Genomic DNA, 21105 nt, shown 5'->3' with positions numbered 1-21105 from the left:
TATCACAATCAACATATACATAATCTCAACAATACCTTACTCACCAATCACAAATTTTAATATTAATATCAATGTTACAGTACCTAAACCCTCATCATGTTATATATTATATATATATAATCTATATATCAATAATATAATATATTATGATATATATTATCTCAAAATAATTTACAATGTTTACTTAATTATGAAATTACTTGTTAAATTATTCATTTTTATAGAATGCTTTCTCCTAACCTCACCTCCCTACCCAATTTTCTTGCTGGTTATATAACTAGCTTAAGAACTCTATATTTTTCTCAATCCTTCTCGTACCCCAATTGGTCACCGGAGAGAGAACAAATGTCTAACGCATCAGACTCACCTTCGACACCAACACATATGACTAGTCACAACTAACTGGACCAGGCCAGGGCTGCTCTATGATCATGGATGTGCGGCTCTGGTTTTTAGGTTCTCTCTATCCTACCAACAGAGAAGGTTTCCAACAAGTCCCAAGTATTTTTATTTGATTTAATCAACTATCCTATTATTATTTTTTCCTAATTCCCAAAGTTATACATCTCTCTCACAAAACCTGAGGCTACACTCAACCCATAATTTCCCATCAAATCAGTATCACCCCCAACTTATTCCAGCAACCAGATTCATCAATTTCCTTCAGAGCACATCATAACTAATATACAAACAGGAATCATTTCCAGGATCATCAATTCAATGAAATTCAGTTCAGCAACACAATTCCAGGCAAATTACAATAATCACAATCAAACATAGAGAATGAACCAAAGGTTCAGAACATTCCAAGACCAAATACTTAAAATAGAGACAATTAAATATCAAATAATATATATCACAGTTAAATTTAACATGCATAGAGCATTAAAACAGAGTTAACCAGTGTACAAACGCAATTCCACATATTTTCTCATAAATTCAGGAATTAATCAGAACAACAAAATACTTATATAGTTAGCTCCCCTTACCTAGAAAGTTTACAACCAAAAATTCAGGAAACGCTCCAACAATAACCCTTACACTGTGCTGAACAGGACAGGACCTATAAATCACCAATTTTGATGATAGAAACAACATTTTTAGAGCTGGAACAAATTGGAAGGAAAATAAAATGTGGAAAGTACATGCAACCAGAAAATTGGTTGCCTTAGGTTAGGACAGTGGAGGGAAAGGGGAAACTTACTTACCAATTGAAACTGAGAAGTGTTCGGTTCAAATGGAAGCCCTTTCCGCTAGGAAGGGTTTGGCAGCACTCAATTAAAATTTGCACGGTTCAGATTTCTGGAATTTTAGAGAAAAGATGGAGGAACTTGGTTAGGGCATTAGAACTTCTTCTTTTAGAGAGAGGGAAAATACAGAAATGAAAATCTGACTTAGAGGAAGAGACCCTCCTCAAGTCCAAGAGCTCAAGTCGGATGGACTGACTTCCCTTCCCAAGGCCTAATGCCCCTCTTTACTTTTTCAGACCCTTACAATTTTCATATTATCAATCTCTTATTTAAAATATTATATTTAAAATTATATATAATGATAACACTTAAATATAATTATGTAAATAAATTATTCTTCTAAATATAAAATTAATTAATTAATTTTCTTAACAAAAATTAATAAAACAAAAAAGACCCGTACGTACATACTAGTGTAATCTAAAAAACCCTTTAAACATGTAAAGTATACATTATTCATTTATAAATTATTTGAAAAACAACCCTGCATCCCACGCATTATAAGTTTATTAATAGTTATGTTTGTCAAATTAATGTTAATACGTGTTATTTTATCGGTTACACAATAATTCAACTATATTCACTAAACTCTTCTTCTTCTTTTTTTCCTTAAAGTGATTTGAAGTTGATTTAATTAATTTGTCTAGTAACTTGCAGCAATTAAGAGCTTCGAAAGTTTATTATATATTAAAAATATTTCTGGAGATAGAAGCTTGTAAGAGAATATTTCTCAAGTGGACTTTGTTTAAGTTAGAAAGATTTTTGTCTGATAACTTCACATTTATTACTCGTGATTGAAAATAAACACAGTAATCTCAACTTTTTTTTTAAAAAAAAGTTAAGAACATTATTTTAACAATTTTTTTATAAAAATTTTTTTAACAATATTTTTTTAACAATTTTTTTACAACACATATATGTAATTAGTTCGTTTCAAATATTTTTTTATATATAAATTTAAATAAACTAATAAAATAATACATGTGTATAATAAAGAATTATTAAAAATTATTTTCAAAATATCTCCCTTGACATTATATATATGCAAAGGGGATATTTGCATTGCATCACTGTATTCCTTTCACATCGGTTTTTCATAGATTTCAATTTGAATTTGTCAGAAACAAAAACCAAAAAAATGAAACTCTCAGCATACCTTATAATAATTTTCTCTCTCTTTTTCTCTCAATGCTCAAGTGTCTCAAATCTTGTCTCTGAAGCTTGCATGGAGGCGTCGAAATTTGACCAAGGTTTGAGCTATGATTTCTGTGTTGCATACCTTTCCAATTGGCAGGCACCAAGCAGAAACGTGGAAGATTACTGGGTGAAGTCAATTGAGTTACTGAAATCCAACGGAACCAACATGCTTTCCTTCATTTCGAAGCTCTTGAACGACAAGAGATTTAATGAACGCACGAAGGATAGCCTAAAAGGTTGCTTTGATTCTTACAAGGATACGATGTCGGAATTAGATGCTGCTGTGGTTGCTTTCAAGGCCAAGGATTTGGACACTGCTGGCATCAAAGTGAGTGAATCCTTAGATACCCCACTTATCTGTCAACGCTCATTCAACGATCCCAAAGGTAGAAACCTGTCTCCTTTAACAAACCTGAATAACGCCTACTTCAAACTCAACGTAATACCTCTCGTGCTCCTCCAAATCTTCACCAAACAATCCTAGTCAATCTTCAACACCTGTTCCTACATTCATACTTCAATAAACAATCAGATAAAGTTCCATCATTTATTATTTCGCTCTTTTACTGCCTGTCTTGATTTGTTCCTTTTACATATTTATTTCTGTTTTTTTATATATATGCGAATTTTTTTCATATAATTGGAATTAAAGGTTTACATTTTTTCATAGTATATTAATGTTTGACAATTACAGAAGTATTACCAAGAAAGAATTAAAACTGTGTAAACATAAACATAAGAATGTTTTAGCTCTGCTTTTGACAGACTATATATATATATATATATATATATATAACGTATTGGTTTATTATATATTAGAATGTTTAAAAAAAAGTTAAAGGAAGTTAAGAATTGAAGGAATCAAATTAGGTATTTCGATAAATTCGCATTTTATTCTCCTCTATTACTTAATGTACATGATTTAATCCGAAACAGATCCATTGTTTCTGTTGTATGTTATAAATGTGATTTATAACTTTCATCCTTTCAATTAATTTGTCATTTCGACGGGGCATTAACAAGTGTGATCAATCCTAAACACTTTTTTAAAATACATGTCAAACTTTGTTTTGCATTTTATTTTGAATTTATTAATAAAAGACATTCAAATTATATATTTATAATTATTGTCAGTTTATTTTATAAATTTAATTAGTTTTAAACTTGTGTTATAGTTGAGGTTAGTTTGTGTATTTATTAAAAGAGAATTACATTACGAGAAAAAATAATAATAAATATTTTTAAGTTTATAATTAAGTTTTGAATAAAATTAATCTTAAAAATAATTTATAGGTTAAAAGTCAATAATGTCTATAAAAATATAAATAGTAGAGTTTGTAAAAATGTAAAAAATAAAACATATACAAAAATAGAGTAAATTTTCAAAAAAATATAAAAGATATATGTAAAAATATGTAGAGTTGACTTGTCAAAAATATAAATTAGTGTATGAATAGATTGACATAATGTGAATTTCTAGACTCATCTAATCAATACATTAACAAACTTATTCAATATGTGTTGTTAGACTCGTCTAATCAGTATATGGACACATTTGCCTAATATGTACGGTTAGATTCGTTTATTTAGCATATGGACAAAGTTGTGTTAGAAACAAAAGAAGAATTAAAGTCAAAGAAGTTTTGATGATGAAACTAATCTTGCGTTTGAAGATTAGAAGAAACTATTGTTCAATTTGTTGTCCAATTTAAAGCTTTTGCAATAAGTTATTTATATTTTAGATGCACAACATATTAGAGAGAGCATCAAGAAATAGCATTATTTCAGAAATATACTGGAATAATCGATTATCACTTTAGATAATCGATTATCCTAAAGATAAAGGATTTTAGGAAAAAGTCTCTGGAATAATTGATTATCACTCTATCAAATTATCAACGATAGTTGCGATAATACCCTTTAAATTCTTTTGACCTATTTTCAAACTTAGGTCTATAAACATTTTGCCTATGAACATTTTCTGATAACTTAATCTTTTTGAGCAACTTAGTACTTTGTGGTTTTAAGTGTGAGCTTGCAAACTCTTGTGTTGGTAAAAGGAAGTGCTTCCATTAGTGTGTCTAAGTGATCAATGCATTATGTTGTTGTAAGATTAAGTTGTTCATTCTTTTATGTGTCAAAAGGAAGTGTTAGTTATCTCTTGTGTGTTCAAGAGAGGTGAACTCTAACCTTTATTCTACTCTCATAAGTTGTAAGTTCTGGTTATTTCATAGTTATTAGTTAATCACTCGTTTAGAGAGATTAACAACTAGATATAAAATCATTAGATCTAAACCAGTATAAAATCACTTATACAAACTTATCTTTTCGTACACTCTTTTATTTACTTGTTATTATCTTGAAGTAATCATTTTTATTGTGAAGTTGGTTTTAAAAAGGGAAAACTTTTAAATGGCATTACTTTTATCAAGTAAACCAATTCACCCCCTCTTGGTTTTTGTCTGCCCACGAACATTTAACTACATATTTCTAACAACTTGTATTAGAGCTTCCTTTGATAATTATTCAAAAATGGTGGGACAAAGCCAAACCTATGCTGAAAGTGTCTTCATCAATAAACCTTCATTTTTTACTGAAGAAAACTATCCTTTCTGAAAAGTTAGGATCCAAATATTCTTAGAGTCTGTTGACATAGGTGTGTGGGAAAACTGTTTTAAATGGACCTTTTTTGCCTGCCATATCTGTGAATGACGTGTAAGAACCAAAGCCTTACTTACAACGGACCGCTGAAGAAAATGTAAGAGTCCAGTACGATGTAAAAGCAAGAAACATTATTTCATATGCTTTAACTTTAGATGAACTTTACATAATCTTCGTATGCAAAAAGTACTCAAGATATGTGGGAAGTCCTTCGCATCACTCATGAAGGAACTGATAAAGTTAAAAGAGCAAGAAAGAACTCATTAATTCAAGAGTACGAGTGTTCATGATACATTCGGAAGATATTATTTTATAACATGAAAATCGCTTACTTAATCAGCTCTCTAGGCTAGGTAAAGCTTTCGAAACTAATGTGATAAATATAAAAATCTTGAAAAACTTTGAACAGGACTTGACAACCAAAGGTTACTATTATAACAGAGTCCAAGAACTTGACGATCATGTCTATGGTGACTCTCTTTGGGAAGTTAAGATAACATGAACTAGAACTGGAAAGACTAAGCGTTGAAGAAGACTAAGGAAAGAAAAAGACTCTGGTTTTTTCAAGTCAAAAATCTCAAAGAACAATAGTCCAAAAAAGAATGAGAACTATGATAATGGAAACATGAGTCTCGTGTTCAAGAGATTTACTAAGTTCATGAAGTCAAAAGGTAAAGGTAAGTTCAAAGGCAAGAGAAAGGAGAATCAAACACCCTCCCCAACTATAAATGTATGGATGTGGAGAGAGAGGACATGTTAAGACACGTTTCCCAAACAACAATAAGGATGAAGATAAGAAGGAAAACAATTCCACAAAAGAACAAAGCTTACATATTTTGGAACGATAACGATTCTAGCTCATCAAGTTCAAGCGACTTAAATGAGGAAACAAATTTGTGTTTAATGACCAATGACAACACAATGGAAGCCAAGTAAGTTTTTCTAGTTATAACAATGATTATGTTGATTTACATTATGCATTTCAAGAACTTTTAGATGAGTCTGAAAAACTAGATATTGCTCATGAAAAATTGAAAAAAATTTAAAAAAGTTGCAACTTAAATTTGATTAGGCTCTAGAAGAAGTTTTGAAAAAAATAAAATTTCAAGTTTAGAAAAAAAAAAGATACTTTAAATGTTGAATGATAGTCATATAAGAGTTATATGTTTGATATTAACATTTTATAAAAATTGCTTAAAGAAGCTACCAAAAATAAAAATGTTGAAAAGCCTATATTTATTAAAAAGGTTTTAAAAAAGAAAAATGTTTCTAAAAAGAAAAAGACAGTTAAAAGAACTCATAAAGTGTGGGTTGAACAATGAACTACTGACTTTTATAAATGGACCATGATATGTTAACAATGTTTTGACAATAGACTATGTGTCACTGTTGTTTTATTGGTCCGTATATTTGGAACAGACCAATCATAAGCTACTACATAAGTAGTTGTAAAAAAGTTATCAAAAAAAGTTAATTTTTTTTTTCCTTTATAAATTGTTGTGTTACTTGTTTTTATTGCATACATAAAAAAGAGACACACATCAAACAAAAAGTATTATGATGCTTCAAGTGGAAAATATGCTTAGATACAAATTATTAAATGATTTTGATATATTATTGATTCTAAGGATCTATTAACAAGTTGTCATTGACTTAGAAAACTTGTTAAATCATGTTTCTCTCCACTACAATAATAATACAAATTATCTCTAACTTATTAAATATAAGATTATGAGTTAAATTATGTTTAATTTGATTTCTAAACCAAACAAGTCTTTGTATTATAAAAAACTTAAGTTCATAAATTAAATGGTTTATAATTTGACTTCTAAACTAAAAAGACAGGTCTTTGAAATTAGTTTATGTCGGATATAAACTAATTGATATTATAGAAATATAAGGTTTTGTTCACTTGAGTGAATTTGGAAAAGAGTAACTGAGAGAATTTGAGAAGATTTGATGATAAATGTATTTTGTTGTTTATTTGAATATATTTGGAGGCAAGCGAGAGTGGATTTGGAAGTAAATTTTTTTAATCTGTCACATAATGATTCTCACAAATTTTACTTCAAAATCTACTCTCACTTACCTCTAAATCTATTCAAAAAAAAAAAAATTACCTTCAAATCCTCTCAATTACTCTCCCCTAAATCCACTCAAGCTAACAAGGCCTAAGGGACTCAACTAAAAGAAAAAGTTAATTCATTGAAAATTATTAAAAGGTTATTTGCTATTAACAAAATAATTTCTAAAATTTAGAAGTTTCAAATAATTTTAAAAAAAGTGTAATTTGCCCTTCACTTCATTTAAACCGTTTTCATGTATTAGCCTATATTTATGAATCGAAACTAAAGAAAATGGCTATATTTTAGGAACTTATATGAACAAACTTAATTAAGGACTATACGACACTTACTAGCACTTTTGGAAATTCTTTTCAATTTCTTTAATTTCGAAAATGAATGCGACAACAGTATACATTTTAAAGGATAAAATTATTTTTATCCTTGAATAAAAATGTAATTTGTAGAACTATATTTGAAAATTCTGAAATAGAGTTTAATGAAAAAAAAAAGTATGTTGTTGCCCGAACCTTTCGTCCGTACTGAATCTGTCATGTATGTGACCCCACGAAGCTTCCGCAGCTAAATGGTTCCACGAAATTACTAACGAACCCTACTATTCCACTGCTCCTGGAAGTGCTGCATACCCAGAAAACACTCCCCTTCAATAATGAACCAATGTAAAGGCTAAAATAGTACTCTCTCATAACCAAAAAGCCGTTAAGGAAACTTCCTCTTTGACACTACATTTCCACTATGTCCTGCTATCCCTTCACGTACATGAACCATATATACATACCTTTGCATGCATGAGTAACACTCATATATACGCACTACTTTCAGTCCATACCAAACCAACGATGTCTCGGCCATATTTACTGCTGTTCTCTTTCACCCTTTTTTCCTTGTTTATCACCACACTCTCCCTTGGAACAAGCTCCACCTGGAGTGTGCCCAAGGACATAATCGAGCAAACCTGCGAAATATGTGCGAACCAATCTATCATATTGAGCTACGGGCTATGCTCAAGTTCTCTTCCGGTAGTTCCGGTGAGTCACTCGGCAAATCTTGAAGGGTTGGCGTTGGTTGCGATGGAGCTAGCACTAGAGAATGTGAGTAGCACAGTGGCAACAATAGAGAAGCTATTGGATAGCACAAGCGTTGGTAGCTATGCTTTGGGGGCCTTAACAGATTGCTTGGAACTGTACTCAGATGCAGCATGGACAATAGTGAACTCGGTGGGGGTTTTCTTGTCGGGGAATTATGATGTAACTAGGATGTGGATGAGTTCAGTTATGGAAACAGCATCAACATGCCAGCAAGGTTTTACAGAGAGAGGTGAAGTTTCTCCTCTGACACAGGAGAATTATAATCTCTTCCAGTTATGTGGGATTGCGCTTTGCATTATCCATTTGGCTACCCCTACGCAGCTTCTAAACTGATCCATTCCTCTTTATAATACGAGACACGTTATATTCGTATCTCAAAATGGACAGTGAGGGTGTTAAGTATTGTATCTTAATAACTGAAGGAAGAAGAAGAGGTTTATCTATGCTGTTTCTTTTTATTCTTTTAGTTTTTAGTATATTTTTTTCTTTTAGCAGTGAGACTTTTTAGAAAAAATTTCGTGATGTAAATATTTTAATATTATCGTGATGTACAAATATATTAAAATAATTAATTATAAAAAGATATGGATATTAATTTACTAGATGTATTTTTTTTTTGTTTGGTAGTCTTTTTTATCTGAAAATTTTAATTGTTAATATGCTAATTTTTTGGTTAGTTATAAGAAAAAGTCAGAATGGTTTTGTGAAACGGGACATTAAAGATTGCGTTATTATTACTTCGGAAGCTATTAATTTTTCGGGAGATAAATATTTGAAAAATGTATTTTTAACAATTTTCTTACAACATTTGTGTTGAAATATTTTTTTTTAATATAAATTCAAACGAACTAAGTAATGATATTGAGTTATTGTAAAAAGTTGTTATAAAAATTTGTTATATTGTTTTGATTTTAATATCAGATTTTGCAGTTGGATAAAAACGATTCTAAATTCTGTTAGGCTTTCTCTCTGTGTTAACGGTAGATCTGTTGGTTTCTTCCGTTGTTATAAAGGTGTTCTTCAGGTGATTATCTTTCTCCTTTATTGTTCTGCATTACTGAAGAAGGTGCCGGTATATGAAAAAATTACGAAAGTAAATGAGATTAAAATAATATTTACAAGAACTAATTTAGATAATTTTTAAGTATGGTATAAAAAATAAAGGTTAAAAGCTCTTTTTGGTCCCAATTTTGGTTCGGAAAATTCGTTTTGGTCCCTGAGTTGAATTTGTGTTCAATTTCGTCCCAAAGAACGAATTAAATGTTCAATTTGGTCCTTTTTCAGTAACTCCGTTAAAATGGTTAACGACAACGTGTCCAGCTCTGCAACTGCTGAGTGAGGTGTCATTTCTTTGCTGACTGGGAGTCCTTTTCAGTTGGAATTAGGATTTTTTAAAAAATTTAGAAGGACAAAGTGGGAAAAAGGTTAAAAGCTCTTTTTGGTCCCAATTTTGGTTCGGAAAATTCGTTTTGGTCCCTGGAAAAAAAGAAAGACTTTCTTCTTCCTCTGAAACCCTAATTCCTCTACCATTACCCAAACCCCAACCGCCGACCACCGACCACCGTCCATCATCTTCTTCCTCGCACGCCCTCAGCAACCATCGCACCTCGCACCTCCATCACCGTCGCACCTCCATCACCATCGCACCTCCATCACCCTCGCACCTCCATCACCATCGCACCTCCATCACCCTCGCACCTCCATCACCATCGCACCTCCATCACCCTCGCACCTCCATCACCATCACACCTCCATCACCGTCGCATCTCGCACCTACAGAAAACAAACCCAAAAGCAGAAACGGGAACCACCGTGGCAGCCTCCAGCATTTTCCAATTCCACTTCGTGTGCTCTTTTCCCCAAATCTGAACCCTAATTTTGAGCAGAGTTGTTCTTCCTTATCCCTATTAGGGTTTCAGAGGTTAGTAAGAATATCTCTGATGTCTTTGTCTACAATTAATACATTTTCCGTGCAAATTGCAGCATTGATTTGTAATGAGTCAGGGAAGCAGGGAAGCATTCGATTTTATTCCGAAGGAACAACGAAGAAATGAGATTTATGATGGTAGAGATCCTTATCAAATACTTTAATGAAGTTCAATTTATGATGGTAGAGATCCTAATCANGGAAGTAACTTTTGGATTGATGGGTTATTTGTGCTTTTGAATATGTTCGAGGAGAAAACAGATTAGCTAATAGGTAGAAAACAGATTAGCTAATATTTGGGTAGAGGAATTAGGGTTTCAGAGGAAGAAGAAAGTCTTTCTTTTTTTTCCCACTTTGCCCTTCTAAATTTTTTAAAAAATCCTAATTCCAACTGAAAAGGACTCCCAGTCAGCAAAGAAATGACACCTCACTCAGCAGTTGCAGAGCTGGACACGTTGCCGTTAACCATTTTAACGGAGTTACTGAAAAAGGACCAAATTGAACATTTAATTCGTTCTTTGGGACGAAATTGAACACAAATTCAACTCAGGAACCAAAACGAATTTTCCGAATCAAAATTGGGACCAAAAAGAGCTTTTAACCAAAAATAAAATATGTCTAACTATGAAAACTAAATTAATAATATACTTTTAATTACATTTTACGAAACAAAAACTTGATTCTAGCTTTACTTTTTAACCCGTAAATCAAACTTGTTTAATCAACAGATTAAATACATTTGTTTAGTTTAAGTGACCGTCATTTTAATTTTAAAAAGTATTTGATCCTAGGCTGTCATGGTAATTAATTTGTATTCCTTCTTTAAATCACTGTCTTGCCGACATGCACTGTACCGGTTCAGGCTTAAACACTGTAATTCATATTCTCAAGTTTATGCAATATTATTGCTTCACCAGCTAAAATCGAATCATTAAGGATCCAAAAACACATACTAGAGATCTGTTTTGGAAATAGTAATAATAACTAGAAAGAGTAAGTAACACCAGCACACACCCATCATAATTAACTTAATTTCCTCTGTATTCTTTCTCTCGCAGTGCTTTTCTTTCTTTGTGAGATTGCTGAAGAGAGAAAAGCAAAATCGAATTGTCGAAACAATTGAATTGGATTCATTTACAGAGTAAAGCATTCCACAAATCTGAGGTGCACATTGCATTGTGGTTGATTTGTGAGAATGGCGCCAGTATCGGCTCTCGCAAAGTACAAGCTTGTATTCTTGGGCGATCAGTCCGTTGGGAAAACCAGCATAATCACTCGCTTCATGTACGACAAATTCGACAACACGTATCAGGTTTTCTTCTCAGATCCGATCGTACTTTCATTATTTACAGCCCAACCTTTCTCCATTCTTTATAAAATCAAGAGATCACTGTTATACTGTGGGATGGGCATGTGATCATTACAGTTGGAAGAGGATTGGTGATGTTTATCGAATTTAGCTTCGTCGTTTATTTGTACGAAAGTCTTAGTTCAACGACTATCAAAACGTTGGATTAGTTAGGATTACTGCTTAGAAGCAGTAATCAGTTAGTTAGATTAGTTGTTAGTAAGGTTTTTCCCTTCTTTGCATTTTTCGCCCTTCTCTGTTTGCGGACACCCTATATATGCTAGGTTCCCCTTTTCTCTCATGTATGAAAGCTTACAGATTCAGTAAGAGTTTTCAGTTTCCTTTACCTGTTTCGAGCTTTCCCTCTGCTTCCATGCTTTCTTCCATCTCCGCTGCCATGGACGCTTCTCCCGCTACAGTTATTCCTCTCTTATACCATTTTTGATAACGACGCCAATGTGTCTTGGGATGTGGAATTAATTTTACCCTTGGCCTTTGACCTTTTGAGTTTTACCATTTCCCCCTCTTTCAATACTGATTAGCATGCAGACATTTGTAATAATTTTCATCCCAAAAATTTGGTGCTAATGCAAATGTGATTTTTATTTGTTTATGATGAATATGGCGACTCCATGGGAGGAAATAGCATAGGGAGGAGAGAAACAGAAAACAGTATCAGTGTAGCACATGTCTCAAAAACTTGAGCTATGTGGAGGTCAAATACCTTAGTTTAGTAGTAAATTACTTGTAAATAGAAAAACTAGGCACTAAAAGTAATCTATCCCTTAACTGGTTGTGGTTCATTGCATCTATTCTCTTAACCTCTGTAGCACCAGTAATGCTGCTTCCACATTATGAGCAGATATAATTGTAGATATTCATTGAGTTCTTTACATTTTTCTTGAATTATGTCTTATATACTATTCTTGGTTTACGTTCATTCCCATTTTTCCAAATTGAGTCGTTTACAATTTTGCAGTTCTTAAAACTTATTTTTCCTTTTGTAAAACAGGCTACAATCGGTATTGACTTCCTATCAAAAACTATGTATCTTGAAGATCGAACTGTTAGACTGCAGTTGTGGTAAGATGTTCCTTGATCATTTTTGCAAACTCTACTCTGAAGTGTAAGGAATATTTGCGATAAAAAAAGGTTATGGGAAGGGAAGAAAATGTCGTTTCGTCTAGATTTAAGACGGAAGGGCAGAAGGGAAATGTGAATGCTATTATTTTAACAATCTAATTTTCGCATTCCTTCTTCAGTATACAGCCATACTGGAATAGTAAATTTTGGAATCCTGAGTGAGTAAAGATAACTTCCCTGCAAATAAGGGGCAAACAACGTCTCGTGCAAATTACTGAACTGCGCACACATTATAATTTGATGTTTACTGTGCATTAGTGAAAATGTGATATTTTATGATTAACATTTTGCTTTCTTCTCTGAAAATTTTGGAGCAAATTACATTGACACTTCTTCTGATTAGCCAATATCACACTTGTAACCCTCCCTTTTTGAGATCACAAAAAGCCTTATGAATTCTATAATGCCATGGCAGTCTCACCCTTGTTTTGTTAGGGAACTGTTTCCATTAATATAAGGTCGTCATGAAGAAACTCCAAAAGTGACACGCCCATAACTTGATTTGAAGGAGTTATATATGAATAATTTTAGACATGAAAATGCATTAAACAGATATTTTANGTATGAAAATGCATTAAACGGACATGTACAACTCGTGTGATAACTTTACGGTAACAGACAGGGCCTTGAAAGGAATAGAGAATAGTTAGTGTCCAACGTTATAAAGTCCAAACAAAGAAGGTGTGAGTGTAACCAAAATTGGGAAAGTTCTCGGAGTAACTTGGCAAAAAATTTATCCATTTAACTTTTAAACCTTTTTGTCTTAATCTCATAAGTTTTAGTCTCACTACAATGTCTATTTGCATTGGTTTCCAAATATTGTTAGCCCTTGTGTATTCCTTTGTAATTTATAGTATGATAGCAGCTTTTGGTTTTGAACTGGATTGATTTAAGCTGAACATGATGCTATAAACCATATTATAATCAGCAGTCTTTGATTTCTTCTGCTTTTGTATATTTGGCTTTATTTCGAATATTGATGTACACTAGAATGTACACATCTGAAATAGTCTCCTAGAGTTCCCGAAGAAGTTTCATAATTTTTCTATATCAGAACTTTTCTTTGTCTGTCTTTCTTGAATTAAAAACCAATTCAGATTTAAATAATTCGCTTAGCGTGCAACTACGCATGCGTTGAGCGAAAACCTAACCGTTGATCCTTTAACTGACCCAATTTGCTCAACGAACTGTGATGGTGTGCAAAGCAAATAATCTTTCTTGTGGTTGAGCGATTGATGACTGACTTAGCCAAAAAAAACTAACAACACTCCAATGATGTACAAAATTCCTGTACAATGAACTAAATAACTTTCCTACTCATTCAGCTGGACAAGAAAGATTTAGAAGTCTTATTCCAAGCTACATTAGGGATTCATCTGTTGCTGTTATTGTTTATGACGTTGCAAGTAAGCCACATAGATGTGCTTTCTTTCACCTGTTTTCTTCGCAGTTTATAGTTTCTTGGACATTTCACCACAACAATTACTAATAGATAATTATGGTCGTTTTTTTTTTATGCCGGTTAATTGAAACATAGATTTTGAAGAGCTGAGTTTGCAATTCATTATTTATTTCTTACTACGGAAGAACACTTATATCTAAGAGGAACATGTACTTGGAATATTAAGAGAACAAAAAAGTTTCACTTCATTTAAGTTATTCCATTTTCTTTCTTTAGAATGTGAAAATATTTATTTTTCACATAAAGTGGGTCTAAAGGTTCCTGTGGCAACTAGGTGATACATTACCAGGAACCAGAGCTTCTCAAAAGTAGCTTTCTCTTGCAGCTGCTACTTATTATTATTAGACAACATGAACCTCTCTGAATGATTCGAATAACTTGTGCATAGGTTTTGTTCATTGTTCCTAAACATAATGATGGTTTGTTTATTGCTCCTAAACATAGTGATGGGATGCTTTCTTATTATTTGCTGTTCTCATCATATAGGCCGCCAGACTTTCCTAAACACACCAAAGTGGATAGAAGAGGTGCGCAGTGAAAGAGGNAGTGATGTTATTGTTGTTCTTGTTGGGAACAAAACTGATCTTGTGGACAAAAGGTAATTGCTAATCAGTGGTAGACTGACTTCATCAAATACTTAATATGCCCCTGTTGCATGACATGGCTCTTTCGTCCGCAATCTTCTAATGACCTATTTCATGTTTATTTTTTGCTAATTACTAATTCAACACTAACGGAAAGTTTGGGCTAGTTTTGTGAAGATATTGTTTGACCAAGGAAAGTACACCAGTACAAATAATCATTTCATTCTTTAACCACTAGCTAGACTGTGGGATGAGACTCAGAGAACAATACCTTGAGAAATAGATGGAAGTTAATAAAAATTGGTCAATCAATATAAAAGAGGATTAGTGTTTCATGGTTAAATGAGTTATGAATTGTCTAAGATCTTAACTATATACCTGAAACAGTTACGGTGCCACTGTTCTCAGCCTTGAATAGTGTTCCTGGGGAATGAATGACTCACAACAAGTAAGTCCACTATGATGAAATGAATAACAGATCAAGCTTTAGATTAGACAAATACATCACAAACTTCCTTTGCAATGTGTAAAAGACTTAGAGAAAACCCAGAATCTAGTTAGCTGACGAGTTCCTCCATTGTCTTCAATGACATTTTTGGGGCTTTATTCGCTCTCTTCTTTTCTTCAATGTATTTATGATCTGGATATGTGAACATCAGAGAGAGAGATATCTGGGCAAAGTGGGAGGAGGGATGTTATCCTATTTTGGCTGTCCTTGCACTGCCTGCTATATTTGCAGCAAAAACCAGTTAAAAGCGTGTCTTTTTCTTGTTAATGACTGAATATTGTTTCCTGACATAGTGAATTAGGAACAAACCGTGCAGTTGGGAAATATTATTTCTGGTGAGGAAATAATCTCTTTTTGTTTTTTTTAGAAGTTCTGTCGTGAAGCTGCAAAAGAAAAAGTGATTACGGGGCTCCCTAAAATAAGCTAATTGAAACACGCATAAGAATGTTGGGTAGCTTTTATTAATAAATATTATAAGAGAAGAGTTGCGATTTGTGCCTGTTAGTAAGACTGAATTGTTTTAGTAGTTATTTTAGCAGTTATTAGTAAGCGTAACTGCCTCTGAGCAANTGTTAGGTCTCTTATAAGTAATTATTATAAGATGAGAATAGGAATTTAGGCTTTTTAGTAGGACTGAATTAGTTTAGCACTTAAAGTACTAAAATGCTAAAGAGCCTAGATCCCGATTCTCCTCGTATAATATTTACTTATGAGAGGCCTAACACAATGTTATCCGTTAAAAGAATTAGCAGAACCCATACCCTTTGATAATCTAAGAAAGTGAGAACTTCATTTACTATTTTAGGCTTTAGCATGAATGGTTCAATCCGTGAGATGCTTCTTCAATGCTCTGCATGCAGGTTTGAATGTCATATGACATTCCTATGGTACAGTGACTAATAATTTTTTACAAATATTTAATCCCGATACGCAGGTAGCTGCCAATGAAATGCTTGACAACTCACCTTGCATCCTAATAATACAGGAACANATTGGTTGCCAGAATAATGTACTTGTTGCGTTTTATTTTCATTACGACTAATATTTTATAATATGAAACTACAGGCAAGTGTCTACGGAGGAAGGGGAAGCAAAGTCTCGAGAGCTGAACGTTATGTTTATTGAAGCTAGTGCAAAAGCTGGATTCAATATAAAGGTAAACATCTCCCTTCTTTGCCATAAATATTAAACAAGTATCAACTTCAAATTATCCAGAAAAAAAAAAGTTATGCTCACCACTCGGTAGTGAGAAGTGTGTATTTTATTTTTAATAATTTTTTTCTGTAGAGCCAATGTTTCTTTGGATGAGATGTTTTAAATGGTTCAAATGGGGGATAGTTGATAAAAATCCCTCCAGACAATGGTTTTAGGCGTCATTTCTGATTGAGATATGCTTTTCAGAATGAAACAACAGTTGGTTTTTTCTACAAAACAACATAAAATTTTCCTAATGTTTGCTTCTTGTATGTTGGAATTTAGATATACTTCCCGCCATTTACGATATAGGTATTGCTTTATATGCTTGGTCCATACATTTTATCTTACTGCTTTATCAAACCTACATTTTAGGCCCTCTTTCGAAAAATTGCTGCTGCATTACCCGGAATGGAAACACTATCTACCACAAAACAGGAAGATATGGTCGACGTAAACCTGAGGTCTTCTGGTAATCATGATTCCCAATCTGAGGCGGGTGGATGTGCTTGCTAAATGTGCCTTGTCCCAAAGTTTTGTATCTTTCTGCCTGACGCTATTTATTTTGGAATGTGTTTGCCTCAGTTCTGTAAAGATTCATCAGTCCTTACGACTTAAACAACTTTATGTGAGAAAATTACTAAAATGAAGTGAAAGAACCAGTATTACACATATCATCGGTTAGTTGGTTATTCATTATTGTTTTGTTTGATAAAAGACAGAAGTTATCATTGACGCATTTACCTTCTACTGTTCTTTATCATAATTATAAAAGCTAGCTAGGAATGTATTCAAAGTTAGAAGAATATATAACCCCACAGTACTTCAAAAGAATAATAAGTAACTTGCTGATATGGTTTAACATCTTTACCTCAAACCTCACATTCAGAGTTATAAATTTAACATAAAAATTTTATAAAACTTTTTCAACGTAAACTTCTGATATAATATAGCATGTTGGACTCTTGAAATTTAAATAAAATTTTAAGTCGTAAAAATAGAAAATAAGTTTTTATTTTAAAAGTAATTATTTTTTAATAAATTATAAAAATAATAATGTTAAATTAGATTTTCTAATATTCTTTTATTAGATTAAAAATTATAATGAGATCATAAAAATGATGTAACATAACGAGAATAAAAGAATAAAATAAAAATTTATGGCATTAGCTTGGACATGAAGATAGTTTAAGATGATATTCACTCTTCTATTACACAGCAGGAAGAAATTGATGGAAATATTTGATTTGCAAAGCATAACTGTGACCATATTATATTAAGATTGAAAATATTATTTTCCTAAGAGTTTCAAGATATAAAATTGAATAGAGTTTTTTCTCAATTTTGTTTTAAAACCTCAACTCGTTGAATGGAGATGGTTAAAATTTTCATGAACATTGAAAATCGAAAGGGTAAAGGTTATATAAAGTTAACGGGGAACAGAGACAAAAATGGAGGAGGAAAGTAGAAAGTAATGTTAATTCCTAAAGGAAATGGGTGTTATGGGGAAACAGAGCAAGTGCTGTTTGCGGCACTAGAGTCATGGAAGGAGGCAGTGATGTTATTGTTATAAAATACTTTATATGCCCCTGTTGCATGACATGGCTCTTTTGTCCGCAATCTTCTAATGACCTATTTCATGTTCATTTTTGGCTAATTACTAATTCAACACTAACGGAAAGTTTGGGCTAGTTTAATAAAGAAGATATTGTTTGACCAAGGAAAGTACACCTGCTCAAATAATGATTTCATTCTTTACCGTCACTGGCTAGACTGTGGGATGAGACTCAGATCAATACTATGAGCTATAGATGGAAGTTAATATAAATTGGTCAATCATATAAAAGAGGATTAGTGTTTCATGGTTAAATGAATTATGAATTATCTAAGATATTAACTACATAACAGGAACAGTTAAGGTGCCACTGTTCCCAGCCTTGAATAGTGTTCCTTGAGGATGAATGACTCACAAGTCCACTAAGATGAAATGAATAACAGTTCAAGCTTTAGATTAGACAAATACATCATAAACTTCTTGATAACCTTTTAGCAAAGTATATGAATTCGTTTTAAGTAGTAACTGTAAATAAAGAATATCGTTCTTTAAAAGGAATTGAGTTACATTGTATAGTTAGACTAATTTATCAAAATTAATTTAGTAATGATTACTGTAGAATTCATATTGATGAAATTGCATTAAAATAACAAGAATTTAAAATTATGATTGAAAGTTTAAAAGAAAATTTTATTGGAATTTGATTCCTGGATCACTTTACATTAACATTCTGAACAATATTTCCTACGTTCAAACATTCACATCACTTAATACTTGGTTTAATTCTTTAAATCAAGTTCTAAATATATATGTTAAATTATTATTTTCTTAATTAACTTAACATATAATTTGCATTAAAATTTGATGTTTAAGAATGACCAAAAGAAATTTCATTATTCCTAACATTATTCTTTTTGGTTGTTCTTCTTATGTCCATATTTAAGTTCACTTTCCAGTAAACACAAACATTTAGAAATTCATCATACTTTCATATAATGACAAGAAAAGCAATAAAAAGATTTGAACACAAAATATTTTAAACAGGAAAATTACATCAAAATGAGCTCAGTGTATCCAATTCCAATGAAATAAAATTCTAGTTATTCCTAATCATCTAGAATGTACACATCTGAAATAGTCTCCTAGAGTTCCCGAAGAAGTTTCATAATTTTTCTATATCAGAACTTTTCTTTGTCTGTCTTTCTTGAATTAAAAACCAATTCAGATTTAAATAATTCGCTTAGCGTGCAACTACGCATGCGTTGAGCGAAAACCTAACCGTTGATCCTTTAACTGACCCAATTTGCTCAACGAACTGTGATGGTGTGCAAAGCAAATAATCTTTCTTGTGGTTGAGCGATTGATGACTGACTTAGCCAAAAAAAACTAACAACACTCCAATGATGTACAAAATTCCTGTACAATGAACTAAATAACTTTCCTACTCATTATTACAGCTTTTCTATGAGGAAAAGCTTGTTTCATGAATAAGTACAACTTTGAACTAATTAATAAGTATGAAAACAATTATTTTTCACACTTATCAACTCTCCTAACTTGAATTATTTCATGTCCTCAAGATATCACAACACAAACAACATAATAGGCATTTGACATTTTGATAATGACTTTGCATATCAGAAAAAGTTACACACGCATTTCCAAATATTTCAAACATGGTGCATTAATCACTCAAAATCTTACCTGTGTATGAACGACCAGATCAAAGATTCAACATTGCTCACCATTTTTGTGTTTGTCCTCACATGTTTATCAATAAATTTGTCATAGAACTTCATCAACTTTTGCACAAAATCTAATTGCCACACTTCACACACCATAGATTAAGTCAAAAGGTCTTTTCAGATTTAAAAGCTCGGCTTGGCTAGAACAATTATGGTTTTTCCTGGATTAAAGTCACCACTTAAGAAGAAAAAAAAAATACATGCCTCAATTCTCAATTGAGTCATCAAATCCCAACGTATATCACTTATTCCATACCATATTGTTTCACAATTCAACCTTCTCTTTCAATTCATGCACCCTTTTGATAAACCTTTTTTTTTTATTGTATTCAGAGATATTCTTAAGAATAGGCTGTTTTTTTATCCTCGATAGGTTTGAATAATTTCTCGGCATGTTCAAGCTAGTATTTATCGGAAAGTAGTCCAAAATCTAAAAGGCAAAGGGGAGCATACGAAAATTCAAAGTGCACAAGCTGAATCAATTGTAGGATTTAAATCAAATCTAGGTCATTTATTTGAATTCTTTCTTCTTCTTTTAAATAAAATAACAGGAATAATATTATAATAATCGTTTAGGACAACAGTTTACTGGATAAACTAAACTGCAAGGAAAGGCAAATCAAATTCAAAAGCAAAGAGAAATCTGAATTGTACCAAGTTAAGAGCCTAGGATTAGTTTTACTAATATACATAAAAAATAACAAATCAAATGATAGTAAGGGTTTAGAAGTGGTTTTAGCCTTAACGAACTAAGGAGTTTTTTATGCAGTTTTGGATTGAATATGAGGGTTTAGGGACAAACCTGGTAGGTGTTATCGAATTTATCGTACATGAAGCGAGTGATGATACTAGTTTTGTCCACCGATTGGTTACCCGACAACACAAACTTGTACTTAGCTAGAGCTGAAACAGATGCTATTTCAAAATCGAAAACGAAAGCAGAAAGAGGAATCGGAAGAAGTCGAGAAAAACCCCGTAATTCGTCGGTGTTGATCTTGGACTCTAAGGTAAAGGAACAAACAATAAGACGCAGAGAAAGTTGGTTCTTGCTGCGAAAATGTCATTTAATGGAATCGCGTGAGACGAGGGATGGAACCCCAAAAGTTCTAGTTAAGTTTTGCAAAGAAGAATGAAAATTCCAAATTTTGAAATAAGCGCCCATGTTTCTTTCACTAAATAATTCAAAAATGTAATTATATGGACTAATGATAACGTGACACGTGACAATTTCAAAATGTTATGAAAAATCAATTTCAACGTACACCAGCTAAGATCGAATAATTAACGATCCAAAAACACATACTAGAGATCTGATTTGGAAATAATAATAATAACTAGAAAGAGTAAGTAACACCAGCA

General features: G+C 32.3%; 3 protein-coding genes across 3 annotated transcripts; all 3 read left to right on the top strand.

Annotated features, from left to right (window-relative positions):
• The first annotated feature begins 2413 nt into the window (after positions 1-2413).
• On the top strand, positions 2414-3013 carry LOC111241933. The gene has a single exon (XM_022782646.1). It carries the CDS (start codon positions 2476-2478, stop codon positions 2929-2931), a length of 456 nt encoding a protein of 151 aa, XP_022638367.1. The 5' UTR covers positions 2414-2475; the 3' UTR covers positions 2932-3013.
• Positions 3014-7924: 4911 nt separating this feature from the next.
• Positions 7925-8773, top strand: LOC106766288 (putative invertase inhibitor). The gene has a single exon (XM_014651027.2). The coding sequence runs from the start codon at positions 7981-7983 to the stop codon at positions 8611-8613; it is 633 nt and encodes a 210-aa protein (XP_014506513.2). The 5' UTR covers positions 7925-7980; the 3' UTR covers positions 8614-8773.
• Positions 8774-11113: 2340 nt separating this feature from the next.
• LOC106765674 (ras-related protein RABH1b) lies at positions 11114-17120 on the top strand. The gene is made up of 6 exons (XM_014650367.2): positions 11114-11519; positions 12568-12639; positions 14017-14104; positions 14647-14758; positions 16318-16408; positions 16822-17120. The coding sequence occupies exons 1-6, from the start codon at positions 11403-11405 to the stop codon at positions 16960-16962; spliced, it is 621 nt and encodes a 206-aa protein (XP_014505853.1). The 5' UTR covers positions 11114-11402; the 3' UTR covers positions 16963-17120.
• Positions 17121-21105: the final 3985 nt, after the last annotated feature.

This window comes from Vigna radiata, chromosome 7 (assembly GCF_000741045.1).
Source record: "Vigna radiata var. radiata cultivar VC1973A chromosome 7, Vradiata_ver6, whole genome shotgun sequence".
NCBI lineage: Eukaryota > Viridiplantae > Streptophyta > Magnoliopsida > Fabales > Fabaceae > Vigna > Vigna radiata.
Note: the sequence above shows the minus strand (reverse complement) of the source record. Positions and strands in the feature narration are given on the sequence as shown.

Bases quoted from the DNA above. Each gene is read 5' to 3' on its own strand.
- LOC111241933 (XM_022782646.1), top strand. From the start codon at position 2,476: ATGGAGGCGTCGAAATTTGACCAAGGTTTGAGCTATGATTTCTGTGTT.
- LOC106766288 (XM_014651027.2), top strand. From the start codon at position 7,981: ATGAGTAACACTCATATATACGCACTACTTTCAGTCCATACCAAACCA.